Source organism: Dasypus novemcinctus, chromosome 4 (assembly GCF_030445035.2).
Source record: "Dasypus novemcinctus isolate mDasNov1 chromosome 4, mDasNov1.1.hap2, whole genome shotgun sequence".
Lineage (NCBI taxonomy): Eukaryota > Metazoa > Chordata > Mammalia > Cingulata > Dasypodidae > Dasypus > Dasypus novemcinctus.
In genome coordinates this window covers 26,176,526-26,196,572 of record NC_080676.1, presented here as the reverse complement: position 1 = coordinate 26,196,572, position 20,047 = coordinate 26,176,526, and the positions used below count along the sequence as shown (strand labels likewise).

Genomic DNA, 20,047 nt, shown 5'->3' with positions numbered 1-20,047 from the left:
CTACTTTATAGATTTTGATGAAGTGTGTAATAGCCCGTATCCATCCTTGCAATGTCATTCTAGTTTTGAGCAATGTTGAGCCATGGAAGGTTTGAGATCAGGATAGTTTTGTGGTCACATGTCTGGAGTCACCACTTGAAGTAATGCTTGCAGGATGGCAAGAACCCCTTCCCCTCTTTTCCCAGTCTGTATTGGCCTGGCTTAGCAGAATTCTCATGGAGAGGGAGGAAAGCATGGTGGAAGGAGCACAGGCTGTGAACTTAGGAACTTGGGTTGACTACTGCCCTACAGCTCACTGGTGGAATGACCATGAACATTTTCTGAATCCAAGTTTCTTGCTCTGGAGTGGACAGCTCACCTAGTGCTTCATAGGCTTGTTGTAAAGAGTAAAGGAAGCATTATATTTGATGTGCATGGCACAGAATAAATGGCACAATAGGTAGAGGTCATTGTTATAATACCTACAACACTGTCAGCAGCAGAGGGTCACTGCATTGCTCAAGTCCAAAGGCTGCTCTCGCCATTGTAGTCTATGTGGATTGCGCCCCCAAGCGTTGGGCAGGGCTCAGCATATATGGCTATATGTGGCTGATCTGGACAGACTCAGCAAAGCCAAAGACAATTTTCAGATGACTGTGATACTATGGCTTGCATGACTGTAAAATGCAAGGGGATGGCTTGAAATATGACTCTCTCCCTTCTAAAGAGAAGTGAAAGATTGCCTGGATAAAGCTTATTTGTTCTTCATCTACCAAGAAATAGCTCCATCACTCCTTAAAAGCCCTGCTCAGAAAGCAGGAGTGAAAGTTGCAAAGACTTCCACACATCTGTAGTCACTTGGGGTTCATATATCTTCTTCCACACATTATTATGCCTGGAACTTGTCAGAGACAAGGCTGAGAAGCTGGGATGGGACATGGTATCAGGGAAAGTAAATCTCAGCTTTAAAAACAAGGTCAAAAATTTATAGCTTCAATTTTGTGATACAATGCATTCCTGAGAGATCTTATTGGGATCATTTCATCCAACCAAATCGACCTCTTCTTTTAGATATTTAATACATGAATCTGAACTATTTAGGAGTCTAATTAGAGCTGGAAGAACTTCTAAAAATTAGTTAGTTAAATCTTTTTGTTTTGAAAATAAGGAAGCAAATAGGCAACATTTAGTGATCAGTTATTGTAAGGACTGGACTAAAATGCAGATTTGGCTCAATGGATAGAGCATCCGCCTACCACATGGGAGATCCAAGGTTCAAACCCAGGGCCTCCTGACCCATATTGAAGCTGGCCCATGCACGGTGCTGATGCACGTAAGGAGTGCCGTGCCATACAGGGGTGACCCCCGTGTGGGGGAGCCCCACCTGCAATGAGTGCACCCAGTAAGGAGAGCTGCCCCATGTGAAAAAAGCGCAGCCTGCCCAGGAGTGGGGCCACACACACACAGAGCTGACACAGCAAGATGACGCGACAAAAAGAAACACAGATTCTTGGTGCCGCTGACAAGAATACAAGCGGACACAGAAGAACACAGCAAATGGACACAGAGAGCAGACAACTGGGGGGGCGGGTGTTGCTGCGAAGGGGAGAGAAATAAATTTTAAAAAACCAAATCTTTTTTTAAAAAATGCAAGTTTCCAAGAGTATGCACTTTAAGCTCAGAAGAATAGGATTAAAACCTTTACTCTTCAGCACACCAGTTGTATGACTTGGATACTTTCTGAGTTTTCATTTGCTCCTCAGAAAAATGGGAAATCGATACTAGCTCCATGGAGTTAAAAACATTTATATATTTTAAGTCTCCAAACATACGGCATTGCCTCTTGAAATGGTATTTCACTGTATAACCATTGACCCAGTCCCAAGGCACTACTGTTGAAAAAATGATCCACTGAAAATCCATCAGTGTGTGTCTGCTGTGGAAGGAGAAGGAATAGCTTCACGTTGCTTTCTTTATGATGGAATGTTCTCTTTTAAAATTTATAAAATCTGGTACAAGTCTCCCATTTTGAAAAATGATGTTCTACAAGGTTTGCTTTTCTGAAATCCCTGGGGATTATTCCAAGATAAATTTCAACTTGAAGCAATTTCAGCATTTGACATTTTTTCCAAACAGATTCAAATGTTAGCTTAAATGAATAACAACTGAATTATCTTGCAGTCACCTTTTCAGCAACCTTGCTAGAGAGAATACAACCAAGAATAAACAAATGAACATAAATACCATAAAGTCCAAGTTTTAAAACTCTTGGGAGACTACCTCAACTCATAAAACATTTACTCTTGGGAAGCGGACTTGGCCCAGTGGATGGGGTGTCCGTCTACCACATGGGAGGTCCACGGTTCAAACCCGGGGCCTCCTTGACCCGTGTAGAGCTGGCCCACGTGCAATGCTGATGTGCACAAGGAGTGCCGTGCCACGCAGGGGTGTCCCCTGCATAGGGGAGCCGCATGTGAAAGGAGTGCACCCCATAAGGAGAGCCGCCCAGCATGAAAGAAAGTGCAGCCTGCCCAGGAATGGTGCCGCATACACGGAGAGCTGACACAAGATGACACAACAAAAAGAGACACAGATTCCCGTGCCGCTGACAACAACAGAAGGGGACAAGAAGAAGATGCAGCAAATAGACACAGAGAACAGACAACCAGGACAGGGGGGTAGGGGGAAAGGGGAGAGAAATAGATAAAAAACAAATCTTTAAAAAATAAATAAATAAATAATTTACTCTTTTTTGGTCATAATTCTAGCAAGATTGGTCTTCTCATTTGCCATGCCTCAGCAGAGCAAAGACAGCAAATTAATCGAAAAGGGCAGTTAGAAGGTGTGCCGACAACAGCAAGAAAAGTTTTCGATGAAGTAAGAAAAAAAATCCAGAAGCCAAATTTTTAAAAATAAAATGGCAAAATGAGACCTCTAATTTTCTAGGCAAATAATTTTGTAAGCTTCAGTAGTCCCTGAGGACATTTTAGCATGGCATAATAACTGACATTTGTTAAGGTAAACTAGAGTTGTCAGCTTGTTTCATCACGTTTAAAATTTTAAAGTCTTTGACACTTAAATTAGAAAATTTCAGATATTGAGGGAAATTGCTTGGGTGAAAGTTGTCATTCTTTAATAAAGTTAGATATAGGAGACCTAGTTGTGATTATATTCCATTTAGAAATATTATCATGCCCGTTTGCTCTTTCTTCCCATTAACAGCAGCTTGGTGGCTAGCCGATTCTTAGCCTAGAGTAGGGTCAAACTTGCTCTTGAGCTGCAGACTACAGTTTCTTTCTCCTGAGCCTTCTCTGCCTACCTTCTCACTAGTTTGCATTCCCACAAACCCTCGTGCTTCCCTGTTAAAGCCCAGCTGAAATGGTACATCTTACGTGTATCTTTTTATCTTTTCCTGACACTGCTTTGCCTTGTCTCCCCTGCTCCCTTACAAAATGAATTGTCCCTTTTTCTTTGTTCCACAGCACTTCAATCACACTTTTACCATGGCCAATAAAACTGTATTGTCATTTTGTCTTTCCAGAAAAGACTCCACTATTATTCAGGGAAAGACACTATTATGTCTTATGCAACCACATGTCCCATAATACATGTTCAAACTTTGCAGTGAATTTCTGTTTGATTTTCCAGTCTGATTGTTAGAAATTTTTCACTTTCAATATACGGTAATAAAAGGCAATCCTTGAATGTAAATAATGGTTTTCCTTTTTTTTTTTTTACATTAATTCGGTATGTTGATTTTATCAGAAATTCATTTAACTGAAAATCCTTTAAAAACACACTTAAACTTAATATTTCTCTGTCATTTCTTTTGGATAAATGACCATCTGGAATCTAAAATATTGTAAACAGATTAGGCATTTGATATTTTGTTCAATAAGCAACTGATGTTTGGACAACCACATCATTTAAATGATTCAGCTCACAGACAGAAAGAGCAGATCTTCTGAATGTATCCCACTGTGGAATTGTTTATGTTGACTACAACTTCCTTAGTCTCTGAGGTAATTAAATAATTCCACAGCCCTTTTAGACAGTCTGTTTTCTACTTAATGCCATTGATGTAATCAAATTAAATTTGAAGATTAAGCTACATAATACTCATTGGGCTTTGACTTTTTTTTTTTAAGCGAACTCTTTCAAAGGGGATTTATAATTTTTTTTAAAAAAAGATCTCAAATACAAACCCAAATTTTCTTAACCAATTATTACCTGAATTCTTCCGCATTCCACACAAAAATCTGCACATACCTTAACTGAATGATTATGACTCACAGAGGAGGAGAAGCTACTCAAGATCACATGATAAAACCTCATCTGAGAGGCCAGAAAGGTTGTTAAAGGTTTCTTTATCGCTATTATATTCAAAACCATGTTGTGACTGCTACTGGGACACAGACTGACTAGCTTACCTGCCTTCAGGAATCCGGTAGATGCCTTAATATGTCCTGCCATAACCCACTGAACGGACTGGGAGAGAGTGTAAGCTACAACATAAACTGTACTCCATGCTGTATAGCAGTGCTCCAAAACGTATTCATCAAAGGCAATGAGTGTACCACGCTAATGAAAACAGTTGTCGATGTGGGAGGAGTGGGGAGTATGGGGAGTGGCACATATGGTAACCTCTTATATTTTCTAATGTAACATTTTGTGTGATCTATGTATCTTTAAAAAAAAGATAAAAAATGAAAACCTGTTTAATAAACAAAACAAACAAAGGCCTGTATAATGATTACATGATTGAAGCTCCTCTTGAAAACACACACCTTCTTGATTCTGAAATAACAGGCTGAATTGGTGAGCTCTCCTGGCTCTCAACAAGTGTTCTCTGACTTTTATTTCCATGTGCGTGATCCTGCCTCACGAGGTACCGTCTGTCCTGGCTGTTACCATGGAAAGGACCCACCTGCTGCACTGCAGCATCTACATCTCACAACCAAATGGGAGAGGAATAAAACACGTGCAGGGAGGCTCCAGTTCAACCACCCAGAGGGATTCTTAGGGTTGTGAAAATAACTCTGAGAGGTTCAAAATGAGAGCTGAACCTGCACAGACTGGCACGGGGAAGGTTATTGACTTTACCAGTGTCCCCAGTCCCTGCCAAGGTGATATCAGATCACCTCCTACAGGTTTCTGAAGGGGCATTGGCCTTCTCAGTGAAACAGGAATGTGAGATACAACTAGGGGAGCCCAAAGAGACTGGCACACTGTAGAGCTACAGAGAGGCCAGGCCAGTGGGGCAGGCTTTAAAATGAAGAGATTAATGCAGTGAGTAAAGAAGTGCTTTCTTCTCTCTCCATTAAAGGAGATAGCCCAACTCCACCTCAGCACTCCCCTTTTCCTGCTCTGACCACTGCTCTGTGGCAGACTGGCCAGCTGTTTGCTTTCCCCCTGTCTTTCTTCTAGGCACATAATTGAACTACAATTCCCAGCCTCCTTTGCAATTGAGTGTGGTCATGTGATTGAATTCTGGCCAATGTCGCCTTTGCCCACAGGCACCAATTCCAGGCCTTGCCCAAAAAAAGCCTTCCTGGATGTCACTGTCGAGCCGAGCCGTGGCCACCTTAGAAGCCACAAGTTGCAGTGAGAGTAACATCATCAGTCTGAATCCCATCTGCTTGGAACTTCCTACCACAGATCACACTTAGAAGAGTAAGAAATAAACTGTACGTCAAGTCACTGAAATTTCAGGGTTTATCTCCTATAGCAGCTGGGGTTACCTTTAATAAAGTCAATTGAGTTTGCATTTGAAAAAGCCTTTACCTACAACCTAATCATAGGCAGGATTCAGGAGCCCCACCACCAGTTTCATTTCTTGATTACTGAAGAAATATTTGGCAAGTTTCTGTTTGAAAAGAAATATTTGGTAAATTTCTGTTTGATATTAGGTTGCAATGTATGTTACCAGTGCACACAAAATGCCCAATTGCTCTCGCCTTGGAATAGAAGTGTTTTCTCTAAAACTGCAAGATCGGTGCCTGATGGCATTTCACATAAATGTGAAGGCTGTTGGGGAAGTGAAGCACTATTTCAACCGTCACCGCCACGGAAACGTGAGCAAGTGCTCCTCAAAATGCTGTTGTGGCCATGGGAGTTGGTGAGGGCAGGGAGAGGGAAGAAGAGGTGTGATATGGGGGCATTTTCAGGACTTGGAGATGTCCTGAATGCTATTTCAGGGACAGATGCAGGACATTATATATCCTGCCATAACCCACTGGATGGACTGGGGGAGAGTGTAAACTACAATGTAAACTATAATCCATGTGGTGCAGCAGTGCTCCAAAATGTATTCACCAAATGCAATGAATGTGCCACAATGATGAAAGAGGTTGTTGATGTGGGAGGAGTGGGCTGGGGGGGTGGGGGGTATATGGGAACCTCTTCTATTTTTTAACATAACAATTTGTGTGATACATGTATCTTTAAAAAAAAAAAAGACAGCAAGAAAATGTGCTAACAAAAAAAGCCATGTTGTTTCTTCCTCCACACGGAGCCACAGCACATAATACAAGAGTAAAATCTCCAGCAGGGCATTAGCACCCACCATTTAGTGCTAACCACAAGCTAAAATTGAAAAGGCCAGAACAGCTGTTACTGCCTAAACTTTGTGTCCTCTCAGAGCTCAGATGAGAGGGAAATGGTCCAAAACTCCAACTTGAACCCAGTTTCTGAAATTGAGTTAAATTCAGCTAATGGAGGAGGCCACGCTGGTGCCTCCCCGGGCCTCAGCGCAGTTCGCGGTGGGCTCTGTCACACAGCCCTTGCACCCTCCCCTAGTCCCCTGTGTGCGTGAATTCTTCTCCATCGGAGCTGCTCCCCAGCATCCCCAGCTCTTGGTTATCCAAATGCAGGGCATGATGCCAGCAGCTCAAAAGGAGAGGGAAAGGTGTGATTCCCACATGCTGCCTTAAGAAATCGTTCGCTGGGAGGTAAGACCATGTGCTCTGTGCTGCATGAATGCAAATGAAATACCATATGTGAAAACGTATAAACGGCAACATTACAAAAGAGGGTGTTTGTGCAGTTCTTACCCTGCTATGAAAGGAAATTTTAAAAATCTAGCATGACTGGCAGTAGTCAGCCAATTTTTTTAGGAGGTAACCAGGGATTGAACCTAGGGCCTCATACATGGGAAGGAGGTGCTCGAAACACTGAACCCCACCTACTCCATAAATAATGCACTTTAAAAATCAAAGAGAAAGTTTCCACTGGCCCTACAACTCCAAAACAAAGCATCAACTCCTTTCTCTTTTTGCAGAGGTAACACAACTGCATGCTCTCCGTAGGTCAGCGGCCAAGGGGGGAACCACGCTCTGCCCCTTTGCTCTGGCCTGTGATAGTATTACACCACACAAGCCAGAGCTGAAAAGAGTCCAAAGGCTCGTCTTGTGTGGCCTTCTCATTTTTTCAGAAGAAGGAAAAGAGTCTGGAGAACTTTAAAAACCTTACCTAAGGACACACAGCAAAATAGGATTTGAAACATGGCTCCAGCCCCTCAACCAATGCTGTGTCCATCACAGAAACCTGTTTCCTGGAAAGGCAGAGAAACCTCAGGGCGAGAGAGAAACGGGAGCTGCTGCTCTCTTTAGAAATCACAAATGACCAATTAGGACAGAACCCTGTAGGTAGGTCCAAGGACCAAGATATAAACACTTTCAGGGTTTCCTTCAAAAGCCCAACTAAGAGGAATATAAAGCTGAGAAACTGCCTTCATTTTCCCCAGGTAACTAAAATAGCAGTCACAGAGATACAAACAGAAGCAAGCCCCTGTGTACTTGGCTTCTGCTGTGGGGTTGCTCAGGGATAGGCTACTTCCTACTCATCACCTGGGGGCAGCCACGCAGGACAAAGTCAGCCTCATTTTTCCTTAAGTCAAAGGATGGCATCACCTTTGGGTACCATGGCAAACCCACCCCTCATTAGAGGAGCTGCTGCAATGCTGGAGACTTCCTCTGGCTTCCTAAATCCAGTTCTGAGGTTCACCCTCTTGCTCCTCACCCATTTGATGGTCTAAGATTTGCATTAAATAAGGCAACAGAACAATGAGCTAGGAAGCTGTCTTCCTGGCATATGACTAAAATCAGACTAAACTATATAAAAATGTCCTCGTATTCCAACATCTCTAGAAAGATGCTTCGATGCAGCTTCTTATATAAACATTACAAGAATTACAGCCTTAAGGAAAATGTGCCTGCTCTGAGAAAATGTATATCATCTTTCAGAAAAGGAGAAGCTTTTTCTTTAATAAGAAAAAACTCTGGGAAGCAGATGTGGCTCAAGCAGACGGGCTCCCATCCACCATATGGGAAGTCCAGGGTTCAATTCCCCGGGCCTCCTGGTGAAGGCAAGTTGGCTGGCGTGGCGAGCTGGCCAGAGCAAAGAGCTGGCCCACACAGGAGTGCTGGCCCACATGGGGTGCTGGCCCACGCAGATAGCTGGTGCAGCAAGATGACACAACAAAAAGAGACACAGATGAGAGACAATGAGAAGCACAGCAGACTGGGAAGCCGAGGTGGCGCAAGAGATTGGGCACCTCTCTCCCACTCTGGGAGGTCCTAGGATCACTTCCCAGTGAACGCATGGTGAATGGATGCAGAAAGCAGACAGCAAGTGCAAAACAATGAAGGTGGCAGGGAGAAATAAATAAATGAATGAATGAATGAATGAATGAATGAATGAATGAATGAATAAACAAACAAATAAATAAAAAGTAAATCTTTAAAAAAGAAGAAAAAGAAAAAACTCTAATCAATAGTATTTTCTAAGAAAAATTATTGGTTTAAAAAAATGAGAGTATTCCATTACAGCTTATTTCCGTCCCTCCATACTCTGCCCTGATCCATTTGACTAAGGTGGGGTTACTGAAACAGAGTGTCCATCTACACCAGGTATTTTCCATCGCTGTATGGAATTTTCACAACAGTCTTATGAATGAGGTCTTCTTTCACACATTTACAGAATCACAGCAGAGTGAGTACATTCCAGAAAGGGGAAACCTCCCTAATTGTGGCTGATCTGATAATAGTTTCATGATCATAACAAGGGCACGGACTATATATCAGCAAATATACAAAGGACTTTTATGTAATAGCATGTTTACTGTTCACCAGGCCCCATTCTGTGAGCTTTATTTGTTTCAGGCATTTGATTTCCATGGCAAACCTATGGCTTCAGTGCTATCATTCTTCACCTTTTATAGTGGAGGATATCAAGGCACAGAGAGACTAAGTCACACAGCTACTAAGTGGCAGATTCAGGGCTTGCCCCCAGCAGCTTAACTCTAAGATCTATGCTCTTGCCCCCTAAGTCAACAGCCCCTCTCAGGCAAGGGGCTTGCCCCAAGCCTCCTGGCTGGTAGCTGGTGCAAGCCTGCAGACCATGGGGCTCAGAGGGCTTGCCCTCAATACCAGGTCACACCAAACACTTGCCTTTGCCAACGCTAACACCTGTACTTGGTGCCCTCGACTCCATCCTCTTCCTCATTTGCATTACACACTCCCCTGCTTCAGATTACAGCTATCATCCTCTCTCCTCCATTGCCTCTTCCTGAGCATAGCCTCACTCACTCACTCTTCTCCCAGCCTGGCCTCTGCCCAATACCACTTCTCTGAAATGGTCTCCTCTTCTTCCATTCTGCTGTCCACACTCCGGATGCTGGCCTACAGTAACCTTTCTGAGATTCTGACAGAGGCCCCTTTGAATAGAAGCAGCTCTCCCTTTCCTGCTTTCATACATCGTGCCTTTGCTCTCACTGTTCCCTCCACGGATTGCCTTTTCTCTGTGGCAATAATGACATAAAGGTGGGGAAATGGAGGAGTATAGAAACATATTTGTGTATAAGCATTGAAGCCATATGAAAGCAAAAGATGTTATAGATTTAAGATGTTAAATTTAAGCCCCAAGGTAACTACAAAGAAAAGAGCAGAAAATATGCTAGCTCATAGAGACAGAAATTAGAGTACAAGTTGCCAGGGAGAAGGCCAGGGAGAATGGGGAGTTAATACATAAAGGGTGTGGCACTTCTGTTTGAGGCAATGGGAAAGTTTTAGTAATGAACAGTGATGAGAGTCCAGAAAAGGGGACAGAACCACTTTCCACAAAACTAAGGTGCATTCATTGCCCTGCTTCCTGCAATTTTATTTCTGAAATCTATCTGAAATATATGCTCGATCCCTCACTATCTCTAATGCTCTCTTACAATCATTTATTGTTTCAAATACAAGTTACCATAGAATATGGGCATAAAATAATCCTCAAGTCTCTCCTAAACTAAACTTCATCTGTTATAAAATACTTTAATTTTATTGTCCCAAGAAGGAAATTGGAGTTAGAGCCTTCCATAATTCTCTGCCAATGACCATCAACAAAAGACCTACTGAGTTCTTGCCAGCAGCAAATATGTACTGTTTTCAAGTAGTCTTCAACACAGTTCGTATTCTGTCCTGTAAGTAATGTTTCACAGACCATGACCTTTGGGGGGGGGGAGGTGGAGGAATTGAAAGTCCAGAAAAACTTTCTATAAGTAATTGACAGAATTGAAGGGATAGCACCATTGGTCTTTGCCATTGTCCCAGTAAGCTCAAGGACTCAAGTAAGGCAGGTAGATTCAACTTTGGGGTGGAAAGAAAGAAGGAGTGGCAATGAAAAGACTTGCCTTAGTTTTCTGAGATATACGAACATAGAACTCTGCAGTAAACCCATCTAATTTTAATTTATAAATGGACTTAGTTCCAACTGCACATAACAGTTTCATCCTAGAAACAATCATGTTGCACAGACAAAAGGGGAGAAGACATTTTTAATTTTTGATGATGTAAAGTAGATACTACAGGGAAGCGGATTTGGCTCAACTGATAGAGCATCCGCCTACCATATGAGGAGTCCAGGTTTCAAACCCAGGGCTTCCTGACCTGTGTGGTGAACTGGCCAACATGTAGTGCTGATGCACGCAAGAAGTATCATGCCACACAGGGGTGTCCCCTGCATAGGGGAGCCCCATGTGCAAGGAGTGCGCCCCTCAAGGAGAGCCGCCCCATGTGAAAAAAGCATGGCCTGCACACACACAGAGCTGAGGCAGCAAGATGACACAACAAAAAGAGACACAGATTCCCCGTGCCGCTGACAACAATGCAAGCTGGACAAAGAAGAACACACACAGTGAATGGACACAGAGCAGACAGTGGGGAGGGGGAGGAAATAAATTTTTTAAAAATAAAGTAGATACTACCTTCACTATTCTTCAACACTCTAAACAAGGGACATACAAAGTTACTATGACTCAACGCAATGATCTTAACATTTCTCCACAGATTGCCATGGAACCCATAATTCTAGATTATGTTTAAATCCAATCTCCTCTGACTATAGGACAAGTTGCTGTTTAAGTAAAGCAGAAAAGAATGAAGACAGGTTTGTCCCCCAAAAGTTGGTGGCTAAATCTGGTTAACTTAACTAACACACCACCCTTACCTGAGAAATATTTTTCTAACATCAGACAATGAAGCAGGAATTTTATAATACAGTATTAGACACTTTCAAGAGAAGTTTCTGGTTTAGAGTAAATAAAGTATTATGGGAGGAAACCATTATCAAGTCTTTCCTTTGCTACTCTTTTTCTGGAGGCTCTTTCACAATGGCTTTAAGATGCACAGATATGAGGCACACAGCAACAGACTCATTCAAGCTTCCTTTGAATGAAACCACCCTCCTTGTATCCCGAATGTGAACTATCCTGAATGTGAACTATTAGCCTGTACAAATGATTCGCATGAATCACTCTGGCCATGAGCAGCAAAGGTGTTTGACAGAACATCTCCAGAAGGTTAATTTGGTACTCCCTGTAAAATGTTGATTTTTGAATAGTGGCTTAAATGAGGAAATATTTATTTTGTTACTGCCTTGACAGTCATTTTGAATCCATTTATAATCCAAATTTGTATGCATCATTTAATTCAATTGCTAAATAAGTTTTCCTATAGTGTTTTTTTGGAATTAGAAATATAAAAATGGGACAGCTCTGAGCACAGTGGGATGCTTTGATAAGCAGCATACTTTCCAGAAATTCTTTACTACCACACATTCTCTATAAAAGTGGTTTTCGATACTTTGACCATTCCACTGGAGTCATATTTCATTTCTAATGCATGTTTATTACCATTTAATGGAAATAGTTATTTTAGGCTTTCTTTTCACTATAATTTCCTTGCAAAAGTACCTTTTATGCCTAAGAGATTTTTTGTAGTAAGTACAGAGAATGAGCATTCTTAAATGTTAGGACTCCAGATGCCTTACTCAATACTTTTTGCCTTAGAGCACTGGGATTTGTGCAATTAGCCCTATGCTGCTTTATTTGAAGTCAAGGCTGAGAAAAGAACAGAGAGAACTTATAGGGACTTGTCTTACAAGTGTCTCTTCTTTTTTTTTTTTTTTAAGTGCTTTTTCCTCCTAATGGTTTAGGTCTTTCTCAGACATGGGGCTCAGACCCGCATATTAGTGGCCAGTGTGTTTCCCTGTGCACCCCGTTGCCAACACTGAACCTTCATTCCGCAAGCTCACAGCACCAAGCTGTAAACTTCTAAACAGGCAAAACACATTTCCTTCCCTCGGCCCCAAGTTTGCAAGGTAAAGGAAGCGCAGAAGGATTGCAAGGGTCTTTTCCGTTGTTTTGGAGGGGAGCATTTTCATGCAATCTTTGGACTCCTCCTATTTTTACTTCAGAAAATTAATGCAACACCTGCTTCCTGTCAGCTACTGAAAGTCAGCGGCCTCCTTACAAGGTGTGTTTTCTGAATAGCAATCCAGGGGTCATTATTTGCCATTTTCACCAAGTCCCTGCTCTTGGAGGACGCCTTCTTAAGTGTCAATCATCTGAAAGGCAATTAGACCCTGAAGATGGCCCGCAGTAGGCGAAAGGTCCCAGGGCAGCCCTCTCGGCGTGCTGTGACCGCGCTCCCCCAGGAGCCCTGCAGGACGGGGCTTACCTGGGAGGGTGCCGCTTACCTGGGAGGGTGCCGCTTACCTGTGAGGCATGCCGCGGCTGTGGGCCGCGCTCTGCTCCGCCGACAGCCCGCACAGCTGTAGGTACCAGCTCATCTCCACCTCACGCAGCAAGGCCAGTTGCCGAGCTCGGAGCTGGGTTTGCCCCGAGGGGCCGAGGCTGCTGTCTTTGCCATTTTCTGAGGCTTTCTTGGGAGATCTGTCTTTCGCCCCTATGGAGAGCCCAGGCTGCTTCCTTAACCTGGCGTTCTCTTCTGAGATCTGGCTGCCCGCCGCTCCGGTGCGCGCGGCCAGCATCGTTGAAGTGAGTGGCCGGCTTTCCGAGAAGACGCCAAGTCCCTGGCATCAAAGTAATTTGAATTGATTTTCTGCTTCTGCCTGCTCCCACTTCCCCCTTAAACTTATCCTGCACGAAGCTGTAATTAGAGCCCGGGCTTGGCTTAGGATGAAAGGGTATCTCTAAGCTTTCCCCGGAAAGGCTTAAGTGGGCCACTACCTATGAGATCTTGGAACACAGAAATTAAAAAGAAGAAAAACATTGTCACAGTGCACATTTTCAGTGCTATTTCTTCTGTAAGTCAGTACTTCTGCTTTATTTAACAATGATCATTCTGAGCCTTAGATCATTAGGGTCTGGTAAATTATATTTGATTGTCATGTTAAAGCTACAGAAAAAGATAACTGGTGACTCATTAACTGTTCTTAATTAGAGTCCCTTTAGAGTTTGAAAAGTTTTAATGTGAATTTCCTCAAATAAATTTAACAATATCAGTACAAGAGGAGGGCTATTTGTTTTCTATAAGTCTTGAGATGTTGTTTTAAGTTTATAAATTTTAGGGAGACAGAAGCTTTTTGTGCACCAGTGACACCAGACCCACAGATTACAAGTCAAACATTCTTACATTCCTAATGAAAGATTGGTAAGTTTGTCCTAATTCTGTAATTAATCTTTCTGACACTTCTGGGAGATGGAAGGCTGGGGGATTTCTTCAACCCGGGAGATGAGGGCTGAAGTTGGAATGAAAGTAGCAGAGTGGGAGAAAGCAGTGGGAGTTGTGAGTACATGGGCGTGGAGTGGGAGGGTGCCCAGTGCACAGGAAAACTACCTGGGAAGAAGGAAAGTTCAGTTAATGATCCCTGAAGTTAAGATACATGGGATTGGGAAGCGGATATAGCTCAAGAGATAGAGCGTCTGCCTACCACAAAGGAGGTCCAAGGGTTCAATACCCAGGGCCTCCTGGCTCATGCGGTGAGCTGGCCCACGCACAGTGCTGCTGCACATAAGGAAGGCCGGCCCACGCAGGGGCACCCCCATGTAAGGGTGCCCCCCACACAAGGATTGGCCCCTGCGCAAGGAGAGCCACCCCACAAAACCTCAGCCCGCCCAGGAGTGGCGCCACACACATGGAGAGCTGACGCAGCAAGATGACGCAACAAAAAGAGACACAGATCCCCAGTGCCGCCTGATGAGAATACAAGTGGACACGGAAGAACACACAGCGAATGGACACAGAGAGCAGACGATGGGGGGGGGAGGGGGCAGGGGAGATAAATAAATAAACCTTGGAAAAAAAAGTACGTGGGACTGACCCATGCCTGCCCACCCACACGTGTCCTCTGTTCTTGCTCAGGTAATGATGATGTCGGTGCCCACGCCGCTGGCTACCACAAAGCTATTTGGTGGCCTACTAGACCCAGGCAGCCCGCTAATCCACTTAAGTCCCTCCTGAACCAACTACCCAAATGTCTGGGGCATGTAAAGAGCTCAGGAAGGTGTACAAACTTTTCTGTTTATGACAAAACTATAAATGACACATCATAGAGGTAGCAAGGTGTTATGGGCTCTGAGAAGGGCAGAAGAGGAAGAAAGAAGAGGTAAGAAATGGGAAGCTCTTTTGGAAAGCACGTCAGTATCTTTGAGATCCCTATGGCTGTGACTCAAGCAAAGCCAAGAATATGGGAACAGCAAATTACACCAGGTGGACTCTCCTATATTCAGGTAAAGGCTGTTTGATATTAGTGCCCAGGGTAGCCCAGAATTATATCAGTGACAACCAGGCAATATGCATCAGAGGGCTAGGAGGCAGCTGGTGTCAAGTGCCAGGGTCTGTGCTTCCTGAGGCCATGGGGTCTTGGAAACTTTCAGCACCAGCAGCCTGCAGCTTCTCCAACTCCTCTCATTGCCCTCCATTCCTTGAGTCATTGAAGAGTTCCTGCAACATGATAGCAACCGCCTCCCCAAAGTGCAGACTCGGGTCACACTTTCAAGTCTGATATTGTTGGGGATGCGTCAGTAGGGGTCTCTGCCATGGAACTGGAGACGTATGCTCCCTCAACCAAGGAGGCACAGGCCTCTACTTTTTCCATGGCTTGCATTGATGCAATGTCCAGCATGTTGTAAGAATTTTTCTTTTAAAATGGAGCTCTTACATCACTATCTTAAATGTATCCAATGGAATCGAAATCCCAAAGCTATTTGATATCTATCATCATCCATTTAAAAAATTCATGAACAAAGCAGCTCTTCTTTAGCTGTTGGAAATTTTACATTCCACCTTTTTCTCCCTGAACTTATTTTTCCAGTCCATTACTCCTCCAGAATTTTATTCTGATGTAAAATATGTGTATGTGAAAAAATTTTACAGATGACCCTAACAAATAATTCTCTGCAATAAAATATGAATATAAAAAATTAAATATAATAAATGTTCTATATCCTTAAGTTTCTATGTTATAAACTGTTATGAATTGCATTATCCTGATAATTACTATTGAATTGATCAAAACTAGATTTTATAAATTTCCGTAAATTATTACTTAATGTAAGAAGTAAAATTTTATTGAAAATTCAACTCTTAGTGATATGGATGGGGCTGGGATTTCTTTCTCAGTTGAATCACGTATCCATAGAGTAATATTATTTATTGATACAATGGGACAGGGTTCAGCATCAGTTCTATTCCATTTTTTCTTTATTTTTTAAGATACTTGTTCTGAGAAACTTTGATCACATAAATAAGTTAATAGAAATGGAAGACTTTTTATTCTGGTAATATTCAATTATTTCTTGTCTTCTCAGATATATATACATAAAAATCACAGTGATGTGTCATTTAAAAATCGTATATTACTGATCTATCTACTGACAACACTGAGTGAGATGGGAACTTTTTAGAAAGTGGCAGTGACAGGTGATTTAAACAGATTTATGTGTTAAAAAGATCACTCTTGCTACTTACTGAGAACAGATTAAAGGGTGTCAAGGGAAGATGAAGAAATGATAACTTGCAGACTATTTCAATAATCCAAATGAGAGATGATGGTGGCTTGAACCAGGGTGATACACAGTGGAGGTGGTAAAAAGCGGTCAGACTTTGTGGTTATATTTTGAAGGTGAAAAGTATAGGATCTTGTGGTAGACTGGCACCAGGAAGACTATGAAAGAGAGAAGACAAGGACGACTCCAAGGTTTTTGGCCTGAGCCATTTTCTGAGACTGGCAAGATATAGAAGGATCAAGTTTGCTGGATCAGGTGTGGTATAATCAAGGTTGCCTTTGTATTTACCCACATCACTACCATTTTTTGAGTCTTCCTGCTGTCCTGAGGATCTCAGTTTCTTATCATTCTCTTCAGTCTGAATTTTCCTTAACATCTCTTGCAGTGCAGGTCTATTAGCATCAAATTCTCCTTTATCTGAAAATATCTGTTTTTCACCTTCGTTCTTGAAGGATACTTTTTCTGAGTTTTTTTCTCTTCCATCATTTTAAAGATCATTTTTGTCATTTTCTTCTGGCCTGTATATTATCTGATGGGAAGTCAATGATCTTTCAAATCATTTTTCCCTTGTATGTACTATGCTTCAATATTTTCTCTTTATCTTTGGTTCCAGACATTTGACTATTATGTGCCCTGGTTTTCTTTATATTTATACTGCTTGGGGTTCACTGAGATTCTTGACTCTGTAAATTTCTGTCTTTCATCAAATTTGGGGAAATTTTGGTCATTATTTTTCATTGTTCTCTCTCTTCCTCTGGGACTCTAATTATTAGATCTTTGGATATTGTTCCACATGTCCCTGAGGCTCTGTTCATTTTTTTCACTTTTTTTTTTCTTTGGTTCTGATCGGATGTTTATATTGATCTATCTTAAAGCTTACTATCATCTCCATTCTGCTGTTACGTATATACAGCAGCATTTTTATTTAAGATAGTATATTTTTTGGTTCTAGAATTTTCATTTGCTTATTGTCTACAATCTCTATTCTCTGATGATATTTCTTATTTTTTCTTTCACTGTAAACATATTTTCCTCTATTTTATTGAGCATAGTTACATAACTGGTTTTAAATCATTATCTGGTCTTAAAATGTTTCTAATTGTTTCAAAGTTTCAGCCATTCTATGCACCTGATAGATAAATGGGGACAAACAAATGGGGGACAGAGAACCTGCTGTAATTATATTTCTCCCTTGCTCAAAATCCTTCAATATCTGCCTTGTACCAAAGGATAATGTTCAAACTCATCAAACACATTTTAAAAGCCAAGATAGATTATTAGACAGATAGATAGATAGATAGATAGATAGATAGATAGATAGATAGATAGATAGATAGATAGAGAGAGAGAGAGAGAGAGAGATAGATAGATAGATAGATAGATAGATAGATAGATAGATAGATAGATAGATAGATAGATAGATAGATAGACAGACAGACAGATAGATAGAATGATTCAACGAACGTGGCAAAAAGTTAAAATTAGTTGATCTTGGTATCTTGGTCGGGGTATGTTAGAGTTCTCTGTATGGGATTTGTATTGTTTTTGCAACTGTCCTGTAAGTTTAAAATTATTTCAAAATGAAAAGTTGAATTCAAAAATCCCAATCACCAACTGTCTCCAGACTACCTTTTCAATATTTATCTACCTACTTCTCTGCACAATGAATGTGTTCTAACTAGACTGGTTTATTCCTAGATTGCTCACTGTTCCCCCAACTGCTATTTCATGCTTCCGTATTTTTATTACTCCTTTCCCTCTCTCCTTACTGGAAAAGCTTTCTACCTACCCAATCTCTTCATTGAAACTACAGGTTCCAATAGTCAAACTACCTTTGACCCCTGAAGTCTGGAAGGAGCATTTCCTTCACTGCTCCTCTCTAAACTCATCTAAACTAGTTTGAGGGTGTTGTTCACACACACGTGGCTTTGTGACAACTTCTTTACTGCTGTCTTGGATTATTTTGCTTCCTTTGATACTGTGTCCTGTCCCCTTCTCCCTGCCCCTAAGCCCACTCCTTTGCAGTCCCTTCAGAGATCCCACCCCTCACACACGCCTCAGCATCCTACCCACTGGGCTTTTCTCCTTCAGCCCCAAATGGGTGTGTGACAGCCCATGGTAGCACCAGGAACCTGAAAAATACACTTTTTTTCTTTCTAGAAACTTCTATTTAAAAAGTAAAAGAGAAAGTTTTGAGCATAAAGGCACGGAGTAGGGAAGAAATTTGATTACTTAAGTATTATTTTCCTTCTCTCTCTTGCCACTGGCCAAAATAGAAACTTGGGGCAGGATGAGTACATTGTAATGAACTTGATTGAGTTGATATGCCACCAGGCCCTACCTACCCTCTATTGAAGGAAGCAAGGGCTGAGAGAGGCATTTGGCCCTGTGGGCCTGTGGGGAGCTTCTCACAGTCCTACATATCAAGGTACTCTTAGAGCATATTATGAAACCAGTACAGTTTTGAGAGTGAAGAAAGTGCTATTAATTACGTACAGAAAACAAATGAAAGCTATTAATAGTAAAGTCCCCCACAAACCAGGATGTATAATCATCCTACACATCCCCCCAGCCTGATGGGGAACATCATCCAAAATATCTCTGTAGCAATGGATCCTCCCAGCAAAAGGCATGCAGAAATGACTGAGAGAACCCGAAAGCAGCCATAGAAACTGGGATCAAGATAGAGAAGATGCAAAGTGCATTGGTGTGGGCCCTGGAGACCCAGGTAGGGAGCATAAGCTTGGACATCACCACCAAATGGGAGGGAAGAAATCTCATCCCACATGGAGGCCCATGAGGACCAAGCATGGCCTGGAGACTAAACTGTCCTCCCAAGGTCAAAGTAATATGAGAGACCCTTGGAGACTTAGCTTACCCCATGGAGAAGAGGAGAGGAGAAGATCTTAAACTGACCAAATTTACATTCAGAAGTAAATATTTATCTTGAATTGGAAAAATTTTTGTACTCACAGTAGAAAGGAAGGTTTGTGAACTAAATATTGAGAAATTAATGATGTTTTTGTATTCTTGACTTCCGTGAATTTAAAATTTAAGTGTTTCAACCTTTGCCCCAAGATCATGCATACTTTTATTCATTTCAATGCCCTCCTCTCCCAAACACCTTACCCCCACTTTACCATGTCCCTAAACTTGGTAGAACTTAGTAGGACCTATCAGGCCATTCCTAGGTAGGTGAAGTGCACGTGTCTGCAGACAGGCAGGGTTGCTTATACAGGCTGTGATGGGCAGAGCCTAAAGGGAAACTGAGCACCAAGTCTCACTATGCAGAAGTTTTTAATTGCCCTCATTTGAAAAAAGTTTCTAATTCCAGTCAGAATAACAAAAAAATAATTACAACAATAATTAATGCCCATAAAGCCACTGATTTGAATCATTTTCACTTGTGTTCTCATTTCATTCCCAACTTTTAGATGAAGATATGGAGACCCAGAGAGGTTGTGTGACTTGCCCCACTTTAAGCAACCTTGAAGGACAGATGTTTTTCCATAGTTCATACTCCTCCCATGAGTTCCAACTGCCAATTCAAGGACCACCTCCCAGAGGCATGGAGGTTTTTTCCAACATAATCAAGCTGGATTTTCTGCTGGAAAAAACTGTTCATGCATTGACCATTTCTTAAGAGGTTCAATCCTTTCACTCTCACTTTATGATACTAATAAGCAATGCACCAACTTTGCTCCAACATAGACTTGGATTTTTCTTTACCTGTCTGGTGCAAAATTGATTTCTCCCTTCTTGCTAATTTGCTGC

General features: G+C 42.0%; 1 protein-coding gene across 1 annotated transcript in view; it reads right to left on the bottom strand.

Annotated features, from left to right (window-relative positions):
- KCNAB1 (potassium voltage-gated channel subfamily A regulatory beta subunit 1) overlaps positions 1–13,438 on the bottom strand; it is a 417,236-nt gene extending 403,798 nt beyond the window's left edge. Inside the window, exon 1 of the mRNA XM_071214579.1 lies at positions 13,019–13,438. Within this exon, the coding sequence (XP_071070680.1) occupies positions 13,019–13,293 (275 nt within the window). The 5' untranslated portion in view covers positions 13,294–13,438. The remainder of the gene's footprint in view (positions 1–13,018) is intronic.
- Positions 13,439–20,047: the final 6,609 nt, after the last annotated feature.